Source organism: Heloderma suspectum, chromosome W (assembly GCF_057233095.1).
Source record: "Heloderma suspectum isolate Gila_16-S chromosome W, 16-S_ref, whole genome shotgun sequence".
In the NCBI taxonomy this organism is placed as follows: domain Eukaryota; kingdom Metazoa; phylum Chordata; class Lepidosauria; order Squamata; family Helodermatidae; genus Heloderma; species Heloderma suspectum.
Genome location: NC_139475.1, coordinates 67,944,892 through 67,959,056, shown reverse-complemented (window position 1 = coordinate 67,959,056; position 14,165 = coordinate 67,944,892). Strand labels below are relative to the sequence as shown.

Below are 14,165 nucleotides of genomic sequence, written 5' to 3'. Positions count from 1 at the left end.
CCAGTTGTATCACAAAACTACTGGCACCCTAAGAAAAGAGAGTGGACCATGAGATGAAGGGTGGGAGATCTCTCTTTCTGGCTTGATGGAGCTGGAAGGAAGACTGGTCTATGCTGTAGGAACCCATGAAGGCTCCACAGACCAGAGGTTCCCTGTTGCTGGTCTATAGTCATCGTAAGAGTCCTCCAATAGCAGATATCTTAAAACTAAAAAAAAAAGGGAAAGGAGAGGGACAGCAGAACTGTACAGGTCTTGATTTCCCTCATGGCACACCCTGCAGCCAAAGATGGGATAAGCAGAAGAACCAGGGTGAGTGACAGCACTTGAGAGACTAGCGTGTGAACAAGGGATACTTAATGGTCAAGTCAACTAGCTTTTTCTGCAAAGATGATACAGCAGTGGTGGAAAACCTATGTAGGAAAAGCACAGCCATGTTTTGGTTCCACAAGCATCCACTTTGCATTCCTACTATGCCAGGAATCAACTATTCTATGTTGGGAATGAGAAGGTTCAGCAACCATCAGCTGCTGAGATGTCTCTTCCAATACACAGCTGACCTGTGGCAGTGATGCATCATCCTGGATTCAGGACTCACAGCATAGTTTATGGCTTCCATTAAAAGCTGCAAGATCTCAGAACCTTCTCTAAAGGTTAACTTGCTACTCTTAGGCACTTGGGAATGTAAAACAGTTTCTGCTCCATTCTGCTACCCACCCACCCCAGGCGGATTATGATCTGGTGACCTTTTCATGCAATTCCCAGGACCAAGGCAGTCACAGCAAAAGCACTTAGAAGCACCAGCATGGCATGGCCAAGCCACATACGAGCACCCACTGCCAGTCACAGGGGGGAAAGTGCCTTTCAGTGGGTGCTGGGGAAGTACCGAATGGCCACAGCATGCCCAAATGGCTATAAAAAAATGAAATCGAAACTGCACATCTTTCCACAAAAATTACACAAATGTGGGGCAGGGACCCTACAACGTTGCCTCAGTGCCTTGGCTGGGACCCTCCAATATGGAGATGTAGTACGCAGTTTATGAAAGAGAAAGCCTAGTTTCCCCCCTCTCTCCCCACTGGAGAATTTGGTATGGGGAAGAGTATTCAAAGGGCCTCCCAAGTACGCACCAGTAGCTCCCTCACTTGGGTAAGCCCCCTGCCCCCACTCTCCTCTAAAGGAGTAAAGACAGTAAATGTTGTGTGAACCTTGGAATGAAGGAAGAGCTGAGAGTTGGGAAGGGGCATCTTTGGATATTATTGCCAGAAGGTGTAGTCCAAAACATCCAGAGGGACCCAAGCTAGCAAGGACTGCTGTAGAGGTGTTGCCAACCCAAGAGCTCATGTGTAAAAAAGGAAACAAAATGGGGTTGTGCGATAGTTGAAGGGGAAATATATATACAGTACATATTCTGAAGCTGTCAGAAAGGGGGAAGAGGAGAGAGAAGACACCAAGCACTTCTGATGTGACCTTGTTGCCACCCTCCCTGAACAACCTTTTGTAAGCTTATTTTCTACAACACGGGAACACCAAAGTGTTTCCACCTCGCACTGCTGAAGTATCACTTATGTTATTATTAAAATTCTTCTTGCTCATTCTTGGTTCTACCCTAGATTTAGAGCAAGGGTCCACCCAGAGAAGTTTTATTGTCTTCCCTTCCCTGCTTTTATGCTCTTGAATAAATAAAACAACCCTTTACATTCCCTCCATGTTTTACTATGAACACAATCTAATAAAAATAAATGAAAAGCATACAAAATCTTTTTATAAATGTTGTCACCACATCTATATAAAATACGTGTTGCATCCCAGAAGTGGTGTGTCTTTATTCCCCCTGTACAATGATCAACCAAGTCACAAATTATGATTATCTTTTAAAAATGCATATTAAGTATGATACAAAAATTAAGTTTGATTGTGGTGTGTGTTTTCTCTGATATGGGTATAGAATAGCATTAAACCCCCACTTAAAAGCTAAAGTGGTACAAAAAAAAGAGCAGGCACACACGTAAGTTGATAAAACATACAAAGGCGAAGCTGTTTCTTGATCAAGTATCAAAACCTTGCTAACAAAAAGACCCAACACATTGTATGTTGAACAAACGAACCCAACAAATGAAGGTGAGAGCAGCCTACCCAGCAGAAGATTCGGTTGTCTGTTTTCTCAAGCTTTACTCAAAATGGTCTGACCAACACCAGAGGCCTCGGTGGCTTGCACACGTGTGGCCAACACCCTCTGAACCAGTTAGTCTCAGGGGCGCATCTGCTAGGAAGGGGGCTTGCAGGAGAGCACCAGGGTGTGTGGGGATATCCTTGCTTCCTAAGGACCAAGAAGCAAGTCAACCACCCTAAGGTTGCCCAATGATCCCAAGGGAGGGCAAACCTCATTGGATGGATGACCATCCACTTTGTGAGAACTTAAGACTGGATTTCCTAAGCAACGCAACACCCAAAAGATGGTATGTCAAAAATGAAGGGAAAACACAATCATTAAAAAAAAAAAAATACAAGGAAACGAAAACCACTGAAGTCTTTGTGGCTACAACCTTCACCATCCCTGACCATTGGTCATGCTGGCTAGGGCTGATGGGAGCTGGAGTCCAACAACGTCCAGAAGGCCTCAGTGTAATAGAGGGGAAGTGGACCTGGGAGATGAAGACAGAGGCTTCTCTGGTAAGGCTCACAGGGTCAGAGTTGAAGTGGGCGATTGCCCTATGGTGTCCAGCCATATGCAAATGCCTTCCAATACTTGATTGCCCAATGTGAACCAGCTACCTGGAATGGCAGGGACCACTTCAATAATCATCCATGCCCACAGTCTAAGAGAAGATCACCTCGCCACCCCCACCCCCACGAATCAGCCTCTCTAATGCAACCCTTTGGCTGCTGCACAGTTAAGGCAAAGCACCCCTTCAAAATACACCTGTGTGTCTGATTGCCTGTTTGGGGGTTGGGGTGGGGGGTTCACACATGAGCACTGTAGCTGAATTCTGTCTGGGGGCTGGAATGTGTGTGATGGGCGCGTGTGTGTGATTATCACCTTTCTGCTTGCAATATGCATTACCATCAATGGTTGGAGGGAGAGGGAGAGTAATACAAACAGCTTTCAAATGAGCTGACCCCCCCCCCCCCCATTCACTGCCTCCCTGCTTCACTACTAAAACTAGTCAGTTGGCATATGTCAACGGGAGCGGGCAGGATAAATAAAAAGCCAAACAATGTGCAGGAACAACGTGGTTTGGTCTTGGGTTATCCCCACCAGGCCAAACAAGGAAAAAAAGAAAAAGCACCACAGGTTTGGACTGGAGAGGCACAGTTTGCTGGATGTCAATAGCACCAAGAGAAGCTTTGTTACATCTCCGCTGGTGAGCCCGTCCTTTCTTTCAGAAGGAATTGTTATTTCATTGTTAAAGTCTTCCCCCTTTTTTTCAGTTCAACTTCAGGTGGAACCAAAAAAACTGTGTGTGTGTGTTTTAAACATTTAAAAATATATAAATATCTAAACTATCAACAATACAAACTGGAGTTGTTTCTAAGCATTTTCTTCTGCAGTTTGAATATCTATCTATCTATCTATCTATCTATCTATCTATCTATCTATCTATCTTCCTTCCTTCCTTCCTTCCTTCCTTCCTTCGATTCACAGTAGCATTTTCTTTCCTCTGCTTTTATGTTTATGACTTATATGTCTTTGTCCAGTAGTGAAAGAAAAAGGGGTGGGGGAGAAGCAGAAACCCTTAAGCAGTCGAGGCGAGCACCTTCAGTGGAAGCTGAGAGAAGTTGGTCCACGTTTTCCTTGCAGAGGTCACGTTGGGTTGAGGTAGAAGTTCTAGTTACCTGTGAGACAAGAAGGGAAGGGGAGAAGAAGAGGATGCAATTCACTTTGAGGCTGGCATTTTAAAAATCAGAAGGTATCAATTACGGAGAGAGCATGAGAGAGATTATTAAAGCATCAAAGCATCTTAAAGCACTTCAGACAAGTTTGTTCGAGATCCCAAAAGGATGCAGCTAATCACTTAAAGTCCAGAAGTGGGCAACGTGCCGCCCTCCAGATGTTTTAGCCTACGACTGCAGTCAGCCCTAGCTAGCACAGCCAACAGTGAGGGATCATGGGAGTTGTAGGCTAAAACATCTGGAGGGCCAAACGCTGCCCACCTCTAACTTAAACCATGTATTTATTTCAGTGACTAACACAACATAAATATTGACATTTTAAAGCAAAACATTTTGGCTTCTGCCTTCTACAGCTGCTCTGATGTGAAGTTTTGCTTTAAAACTCTGTATTTCTGTTGTGTCAATCACTCTAAAATCAATAAAACTATCTAATGAAATGGGGGGGGGGGCGTACAGCCTTCCTAGCTGTCAAAACAGCACAATACAAGGATCGAAGCACAGTCTCTCAGATGGCAAGTAAGCAATTAACTCTGGGCAAGAAAAACAGGGGAAGCATCTTTTGTAAAGTTTGAGAGCCAGCATGGTCCCCAACTGTTTAACAACAACAACAACAACAACAAGACTTCCCCCATCTAAATCAAGCTGTCAGGATCCTTGATCTATATGAAATTAGATGCAGAGTTGTACTGGTATATGCAGATCACTCAGTGCAGGGCTCATGGGGGACCCCGTTAGACCTCAGGATTCTCATAAAACCCAAGTCAGCCTCCTCCAACCTGGTGCCTTCCAGATATGTTGGATGGCAACTCCCATCATTCCCAGCCAGCATGGCCGATGGCATGATGGGAGTTTCAGTCCAACACACCTGGAGGGCACCAGGTTGGGGGAGACTGCCCTAAGCAGACCTTTCAAGTTTGAAGTATGCCTATGCCTGGCGTAGGGTCTGCCCTTTGACCAGGGAAGCGAGGGCAAAAAAACAAAACAAAACCCTGTGCTCTGGCACGAAGTTCCTGGACTGGCCTTGAGCCAGTAACTTTCTTCTCAGCCTAACCCACCTCACACAGATGTTTTGAGGGTGAAACAGGAGTGAACCACCTTAGCTGCTCTGAGCAACTTGGAAGAAAGATGGGACAAAGATGGAACAAGTCAAGAGCTACACAATGGCATGAGGCAGAGTTTGGGTTTTTCTCCCGCAGGGTTTGGACGTGGACAAATATTGCTTCAACAGTCAATTGGGACAGTAAAAACATTTGTGGCTGAATACATGGACTCACTTGTCCCTCCGCACCCCTGTACAGCCTCAGTTAAAATGAAACCCAAAGATCTTTAGTGCTACTACAACCACTCCAGAAGTCCTTGTCTTCAGCATCAACATTTCCACGTGCGTGGAGAACTGCACTGCTGCCACACAGCGAAGGAGGCACATGGGAGCGTTCGTGACACAACCCCCTTGGCCAAGACTTATCAATTCCCTGCGTGCTCCATCCTGTGTTTGAGCCAGTGCACCGCAGGACAGGTGCTAAACCAGCCCTCAATGTCCTTGGGGTGTTCGGGAGGTACAAAGCTGCCTTTTGGTGAGTCAGGCCTTGGGGCCATCTAGCCGAGCACTGTCAACTCTGATGGGCAGCAGCTCTGCAGGGCCTTAGGAAGAGAAGAGTCTTTCCTCCCACCTGTTCCAGGATCCTTTTAACTGGAGATGCCAGAGACTTAGCCTGGGACTTTCTGCACGCAAAGCAGAGGATCTACCATGTTGTACGCAGCAGCAGAGGGCCCGTGGCTCAGTGGTAGCACATTTGCTTCGCATGCAGAAGGTCCCAGGTTCAATCCCCAGCAGGATTGAAGGCAGGACAGGAGAAGTCCTGCCTAAAACCCTGGAGAGCCATTGCTGCCAGTCAGTGCAGACAATACGGGGCTAGATGGACCAAGGGTCCGACTCGGCATAAGGCTGCTTCCGGGGTTCCACTGAGCGAGCACTTGTTCTCAAGGTCTCAGGCTTTATGGCCCTGGGAAAGGGTGGCCAAACACAAATCTGGAAGGGACAGCACACCATTCCGCTTCTTAGCATGGCCGACCACTACCCACCCCAACCCCAGGCACCCCACACTGGCCTTACCTTCCAGAGCACCAATGCTTAAAAGCTAAGCCGGACTCCTTATCGCGGCTTCACCCCAGAGAGGTGCGACGCGTAAGGAGACTGCATGCCAAGGGTGACCCACATGGCGGGGGCACCAGCTGCATTGGATTGTGGCATCCCAGGCGTGGCCTGCGCCAGCGCCAAGCGGGGCAGAGGCGGGTGGTGAACCGTAAAGGAGGGGCAGGAGGTTTTGTGCTGAAGAGAAGCTAGCTTACTAGACGAAGCGGAGTTAGCAGTGGAGGATGGCGGCAAGAAAGCCTCGGAGGTGGGCAGGGAGGACAAGCTCTGCAAGAGGACAGGTTTGGAGTTAGACGTGAGGAGGGGTGGAGGTGGTGGTAATGAGACATTCGGAGGAGGGGGAGGCAGGGTACGAAGGGAGGAATGTGCTGGGGCGCGGCTGAGGTGCTGGGGCTCACCAGATAGTGCTGGGGTAGGGGGCACATGGAATGATGGAGAGCCGGACCCAACCTGCAGAGGATTCAAGCTGGAAGCAGCAGCGTTGCCAAGGGTGGCTCCGAAGTGGAGAGAAGAGGTGGAGACAGAAAAAGAGGAAGTGGAAGGGGAGGGAGTGGAGGAGGAGGAGGCAGAAGGCACCACATAGTTAAAAATACCTGTAAACGGGAGAGAGAGAGAAAAAAAAACCCTCAGCAGAAGGACTTTGTACAGGTCACAGCGAGAGAAACAAAATGGAACAAAAAAGCAAGCAAGCAAGAAAATCAATAAATAAAATCGTTGTGGCTGCAGCCTGATGGACGATACACAGCATGTGAGGACAGCAGCAGGCAATGAGCAGTGATGGTACAAAACCCAGGTGGAAGAGCAACTCACTTACCTGCCTCCTTTCAGGTTCCAGAAGTGCTGGGGGGGGGGGGGGGGCTCTGTGGCTGGAGTCAGAGACCTGGCAGGAATCCCCAGTCTAGATCACCCTTTCGGCAATGATGACCATAACTAACTAGAGCCATTTAGAAACCTACTGCCCTTTCCCAGGGCCAGCCACCAAGGAACCCGCTTCAGGCACCCATTTTTGGGGTGGGTGGGGGGAGCTTCCTACCACAAGTGATTTCCCAGAACATTTTGGCACCTGAGTTCACAGGCAACTCTAGAAGAGGGCTCCCTGAAGATCTAGCACAGCCTTCCCCAGCCTGGTGTCCTCAAAATGTGTTGGACCACAACTTCCAGAATCCCCTAGCCAGCATGACTATCTGGGGAGATGCTGGGAGTTGTAGTCCAACACATCTGGAGAGCACCAGGGTGGGGAAGCTGATCTAGGGGTTCAAGTCTCCCCCTGTCCTAGTTCCATGATGGCTCCTCACACAAACCAAAAAACAAGGCCCCCATGCCTCACGATGTGAACTTTAGAAGACCCCCCTGCTCCGAATTTCCCGAGACACACAGAGTTCCAGGGCAGAGATTCATAGGTGGATAAACCAATGGGGAAAATCGTTCTCAGAAGGGAGAAAACATAAACATGGCTGCTGGTCCTTCAAACACATCTTCCGTTCCCTTACAGCAATCTGCTCTCCCCGCCCCTGTCCTGCCTTGGGAGAGAAGAGCCTCTAACTCTGCCTACCTCCAACCGTTCCACCTGCCATCCCAGGAGAGAAGCTTGCCATAGCGTGCGAGTTGGTCAGGCGGGTGGCAGCCGATGAAACGTGGACCAGGCCGGCAGCTGGCATCGATGTAAGGAAGGACTGCAGTACCGATGAGCTTGTCACCATCGGGCCAAGGGGGAATGGCGAGCCGCTATTTAACGGTTTCAAGAAGGGGTGGTGCGTCTGGGCAGACGCAGCCGTGGTGGCCAAGCTGCCAGGGGTGGCTGCTGAGAGGCTTTTGCCATGGAGAAGGCCACCAGAGGGTGCAGCAGCAGCAGCAGTGAAGAGGTTGTGGCCATTCTTGAGCTCCACATCCCGCTCTCGCCCTTTGCCAATTTTGCTGGGATGTAGCACTGAGGCCTTGTCCAAAGAGCCCCCCAGGCGGACACTCAGTTCACTGCCCTCCTTGCCTTTGTGCCTTGGCCATTTCAAGTCTTCCCCCTTCCCGGCTCCTGAGCTCTCTAGCTGCCTTCTGCTCAAGAATGGATTCATCTCGGAGACCCCGGGCTCTTTGTTCCGCTGCACCAGGAAGCTCAGTGAGGAGCCCCCCAGCGCGGGTGCCACGTCAGCAGCTTTATGTGGAAGCGAAGCACTGTCGATAAAGCTGTGTAAACAGCCCTCTGCCAACAGCCCGCTGTTGTACATGAACCCATTCATGGAGTTGGTACTTTGGCCGAGCCCGTCAGACCCAGGACCAGAGGGGGCAGGGTGTTTCCTGGCACGGGCCACAGCCTTGGCATTGGCCACCAAGCCATCCTCAGAGGACGGCCTGAAAGCAAAGAGGGAGTTCTGGCTAAGGGATGCCACCGATGCCTGCAACGGACTGTCCACTGTTTTGGTCAGGCTGATGTCCGAAATTGGAGAAAAGGTCGACTTCCATTTGCTGCTGTTCATATTCTCACTGGCTGGTTTTCTCCCGGCTAAGCTGATGCCTGGTTTGCAGAGAGGGAGAGAGAGTTTTGTAGGCATCAGTCTTGAGAAAGCGCGTTTATGCTTTGGGCTGTGTGAAAATCAGAAGTTTTGTGCCCTGCATGCTCCAAAAAGACATTGCACCTGGAAACTAACAGGGTTATAAAATCCCATAACCAGGAGTGGCTGCATGCAATATACCAAACCCTGTTTTGTTAACATCCACCATAGTGGGAGAGGAGGACTTGGCCAGACAGCCTAGCCGGATCACAAACAGGAATGGAAGAGCAGCCCAACTGGACTGGATCATCCTTGCTGAAAGATTTCCCCATGAAGGCTCCTCCTCCTCCAGCTGTCACCACCAGGAGCCATCCCAGCAGGCTGTAATGGAGGGTGGTGAGAGGAGAGGCAGGGCCATGCCACCAGCCCTGCTGAAAGACTACTTAACTTGCTCCTCTTCCCACCCCATCCCTTTCTCCTTGTGTACAGCGTCTTTTCAGATTGTAAGTCTGTAACCAGGGACCGTCTTGTTTTACTGATCGCATGTAAGCCGCTCCAGCAGGCTTTTTGGCTAAGAAGTGGATAAAGAAATACTGCAAATAAATACATAAATAAAGTCAGTTTTGCCCAACATTCCAGTTTCCAACAGTGGCCAGCCTATATCACTGAGAAACACACAGCGGCAACAGCCTTCTCTACCACATGTCCTCAATGTCTGGCACAAAGAAGCAGAGTGTCTCAGAACAGAGAAGTTTCACTTAGCTGTCTTTACCCTCATGCATGAACTGGTCTACTCACTTGTCAAAACCCCTTTGGCTAGTGGCCTTTGCCACATCTTATGCAGCAAGTTCCACCAAGTTAGTTGTGTGCTGTGCAAAGTACTTCCTTTTGTCTCTCCTAAACCTTTGCCCTATAGATGTGTACTTTTGCCTGTGGTTCCCCAAATTATGTTTAAAATGACAGCTACCGTACGACAAGTTTTCACGCCCACTCCTGGGCAGGGATGCAATTATCTGAACTGTACAAAGGTGATAAAAAGACTTTAAGGATGCAGTCCTATCCGGATGCCCGTCAGCCTCCAAAGATCTTTGCCTCTGCACTCCCCCTGCTCTGCATTTTTGCTAGACAGGCATTTTCACCCATCTAGCTGAGGCGTCAGGGAGGGGGAGGGATGGAGGCTGGGGATAGCTCGTATTCCTGCTTCCCCAGTCCCCTCCCCACCCCCAGAACCACCCCCTTCCTGTCCTCTCCAAGGTCACTTTTGCGAGCTCAGAACCGCCAGTGTGGTTCTCTCTGTGCCGGCCGCAAGGGAGGCTTGGACTCTGGGGTACAAGGTCGGAGCGCTGTTTCCAACCTTGGATCCAGCAATCAGAACTATCCTATAGCCTTGCAAACACTGTCTAAGGGCCACAGGACTGCTCTCCCTGTTATTTTAAGGTCGGGGTTTTTTTTATCAACCCCCATGCCACCCCTCAGACTGCAGCAAAGGAGAGAAGAGGAGCACAGCCACCATCAGCTTTGCGGAGAAGCCCGCTCCACCGGGCTCCTCCCTCTGTCAAGCATTGTCCAGCAACTGCCATTCCATTCGGCTGCAGCAGAGGAAGAGATGGGAAGCTGGACCGCTCTGTCAGCTCTGCTCAGAGACCAGCAACTGCTGGCTCCTCCTCTCCTTGAACTGTCCCCATTTAAGCTGGTTGTTATAAGAATGGGGTAACAAGTAGCTAAGTTTGCTTCTTTCCTCATCCCTTTCCTTTTTTTGTTGTGTCTTTTACAGAGGACTGTCTCACTACTGAGCTTTCTAAGTCGCTCTGGTAGGGGGTTTTGGCTGAAGAGTGGGGTAAAATGCTAATAAGAGTACAGGGCCACAAGGCAGAGTGCCCTGCACACCTGGAGCACTGATCTGCCCCACCTAATCCCCCATCCTCACCCCTGAAAAAGAGGCTTTTAACTTTGTGACATGACAGCTTCCATTTAAAGGACAAGAGCTTGCTTTTAGAATAAGTAGAATAATCCCTACTTGCTGCTTTGGAAAACTGACAGAAATACAGCAGCAAGGAAGACTGGCTCTGACTCTGGAAGAATAGCTACAGACATTACACAGAGCGCCTTTACCTCATCACGGAGTCATTGCAGCCGGTATTCACTCACCACTCCCCCATACAAGTGTAATAAATACTGGGCAGAAGGCAATCTCAAAACACATGTCTGCCCGCAAAAACGAAAAAGATTTCCATTTCAACATAGATGCACTACAGGGAACCCTCCCCACCCTCATCCCGGTGCCCCCAGCGGACGGTACAAGACAACCCAGCCATGCTGACATTCTAGACACTAAAAATACACACCAATGGCCTCCAAACTTACTGTTTTCCATTGACTTCTGCGGAGATTTGCTTTCCAGCGATATCGTTGCAATTTTTCTCTCAATTCTACAAAGGGAGAGGGAGAAAGGGGGTTATTTTATTTTAGAGATTTATACTCCATCTGTCACATACGCCTCAAAGCAGCTACAAAGAAAATATATCACACAGCAGACGAAAAAAATTAAATAAACAGAGACCAAACAAATGAAGCAGATTAAGAAGTAGTTTATCATTTGGGAACACAAAACAGAACACTGTGATTGGTAACCCTCCTCTGTTATAAGAATGCCAAATCCTTCTTGCTCCTCAGGAACTTTATTTTGGACATAGCTGACATCACGATTCTAATAAAAAGCTGTCCTCTTCCCCCCCCCCCCATTATTAAAGATAAATGCTGTGACTGGTAATTCTTTGCTTCTGTTGTCAGTCATATCAATAAAAAGGAGCGACCAGGAAAGCCAACAAATGCTCAAAAGAACAGGCTGAACTTCATCTGGTGCCTTGAGGTCAATAATGAAGACAGCAGGCAAAAAATCTCTAGGTAGGGAGGGATTTCAATAATTTGGGAGCCAACACTGAAGAAGCCCTCTCTCTAGTAGCCATTTCAGTTGCCTCTGAAGGTATGCACAGTCAGAGAAGGGCTTCCAAAGATTAACTTAATCCACAGGAAGGTTTCCACAGATGGTCCACCAGATATTCATTTAGGGCTTCTTCTTTTTTTAAAGGTCAATGCTGCTACCTGTGTTGAGACCAGAAACCAACAGGCAGCCAGTAGAGGTCCTTCAACACCAGCTTAAAGTGTTCACAGCAAACAGTCCCAATTAACACTCTGGCTGCCGCATCGTGCACAAACCGTCATTATGTATGCTTCAAGTACAACATGTTACAATAGTCTAGCCTAGATGTTGTTGACAGGGTCTGGATAATTGTGGCCAGGTCAACTGGCCAGGCATAGAGATGTGAAGGTACAGAAAAATTCAGAAAAAAATGGTTTTCCGTATTTTTCTGAGGACTGGTGTTTTTTCTGAAAAATTGGAAAAATTGAACAGCTATGGATTATGAAATATTTTCTTTTAGAATTTAAGACAAAGTGCTTATATACTGTTATCAAGCCTTTACTCCCCCCCTCAATGATTTCTAAAAACTAAGTAATAAGAAGACTTTTATAGAAAGACTAGAGATGTAAAATATTTGGAAATAATGAAGCCATGGGGGAAAATGTTTTTTTAATCCTCTCTGTAAATTTCCCAGCATAGTTAGTTCTTTCATTCCTCATTACAATTATTGATCTAAAGTATATTTTACTGATAGACATTTATGCTCAGTTTCCCAACATGTGAGTCGAGTCACCATTGTGCATTTTGGACAGTTTGGATTCCCCCCAGCTCAGTTCTCTATTATTTATTTGTGTGGTGCTATCCATGTGCCTGGCACTTTCCAGAGTCCAAGAGGAGAGGTCCCTGTCCAGAAGAGCTCACAGCCTAAAATGTGACAGAGAGGAAACCACAGAGGAAGAGAAGCAGAGGCCCCAGGGGAAACAAGGAACGAACATGCAGTTATTTCAGTGACAGTAGAGCATAGAAAACCATTCAACATCACAGTAATTCAAGTCTATGCCCCAACCACTGATGCTGAAGAAGCTGAGGTTGATCGGTTCTATGAAGACCTACAAAACCTTCTAGAACTAACACCAAAAAAAGATGTCCTCTTCATCATAGGGGATTGGAATGCTAAAGTAGGAAGTCAAGAAATCACCAGGATAACAGGCAGGCATGGCCTTGGTGCACAAAATGAAGCAGGACAAAAGCTAATAGAGTTTTGCCAAGAGAACACGCTGATCATAGCAAACACTCTTTTCCAACAGCACAAGAGGCGACTCTACACATGGACATCACCAGATGGACAGGTCATGGCAGAGAGTTCTGACAAAATGTGGTCCACTGGAGAAGGAAATGGCAACCCACTCCAGGATTCTTGCCAAGAAAACCCCATGGAACGTATCACAAGGCTAAAAGAGATGATGCCGGAAGATGAGCCCCTCAGGTTGGAAGGTGTCCAATATACGACTGGGGAAGAGCAGAGGGAATTTCCAAGTAGCGCCAGAAAGAGCGAAGCGGCTGGGCCGAAGCCGAAAGGACACTCAGCTGTGGATGTGTCTGGTGGTGAAAAGAAAGTCCGATGCTGTAAAGAACAATATTGTTTAGGAACCTGGAATGTCAGATCGATGAATCAAGGTAAGCTGGAGGTGGTCAAACATGAGATGGCAAGATTGAACATCGACATCTTGGGAATCAGTGAACTAAAATGGACAAGCATGGGCGAATTTAATTCAGGTGACCATCATATCTACTACTGTGGGCAAGAATCCCTTAGAAGAAATGGAGTAGCACTCGTAGTCAACAAAATGGTGGGAAAAGCAGTACAGGGGTACAATCTCAAAAACGATAGAATGATCTCAGTACGAATCCAAGGCAAACCATTCAACATCACAGTAATTCAAGTCTATGCCCCAACCACTGATGCTGAAGAAGCTGAGGTTGATCGGTTCTATGAAGACCTACAACACCTTCTAGAACTAACACCAAAAAAAGATGTCCTTTTCATCATAGGGGACTGGAATGCTAAAATAGGAAGTCAAGACATAACCGGGATAACAGGCAAGCATGGCCTTGGTGTACAAAATGAAGCAGGACAAAGGCTAATAGAGTTCTGCCAAGAGAACACGCTGATCATAGCAAACACTCTTTTCCAACAGCACAAGAGGCGACTCTACACATGGACATCACCAGATGGTCAATATCGAAATCAGATTGATTATGTCCTTTGCAGCCAAAGATGGAGAAGCTCTATACAGTCAGTAAAAACAAGAGCTGGAGCTGACTGTGGCTCAGATCATGAGCTGCTTCTTGCAAAATTTCGGCTTAAATTGAAGAATGTAGGGAAAACCACTAAACCATTCAGGTATGACCTCAATCATATTCCTTATGAATATACAGTGGAGGTGAGGAATAGATTTCAGGGATTAGAACTGATAGACAGAGTGCCTGAGGAACTATGGACGCAGGTCCGTAACATTGTTCAGGAGGCAGCAACTCAATCCATCCCAATGAGAAAGAAATGCAAGAAAGCAAAGTGGCTGTCTGATGAGGCTTTACAAGTAGCTGAGGAAAGAAGGGAAGCGAAAAGCAAGGGAGAAAGGGGAAGATATATCCAACTGAATGCAGAGTTCCAGAGAATAGCAAGGAGACAAGAAGGCCTTCTTCAATGAACAATGCA

At 47.7% G+C, this 14,165-nt stretch overlaps 1 protein-coding gene across 5 annotated transcripts in view; it reads right to left on the bottom strand.

Moving 5' to 3' along the window:
- Positions 1-236: 236 nt before the first annotated feature.
- Positions 237-14,165, bottom strand: part of LOC146334133 (histone-lysine N-methyltransferase, H3 lysine-79 specific-like) — a 158,106-nt gene continuing 144,177 nt past the window's right edge. For 4 of the 5 annotated variants that reach the window (XM_084825120.1, XM_084825122.1, XM_084825121.1 and 1 more), the window contains 3 exons: positions 10,891-10,955; positions 7,596-8,549; positions 237-3,834 (listed from right to left, as the gene is read on the bottom strand). In XM_084825120.1, coding sequence (XP_084681246.1) covers positions 3,827-3,834; positions 7,596-8,549; positions 10,891-10,955 — 1,027 coding nt within the window. In that variant the 3' untranslated portion in view covers positions 237-3,826. Of the gene's footprint in view, positions 3,835-6,043; positions 6,637-7,595; positions 8,550-10,890; positions 10,956-14,165 lie in introns of those variants that run through there. The other variant, XM_084825124.1, reaches the window with a different exon arrangement.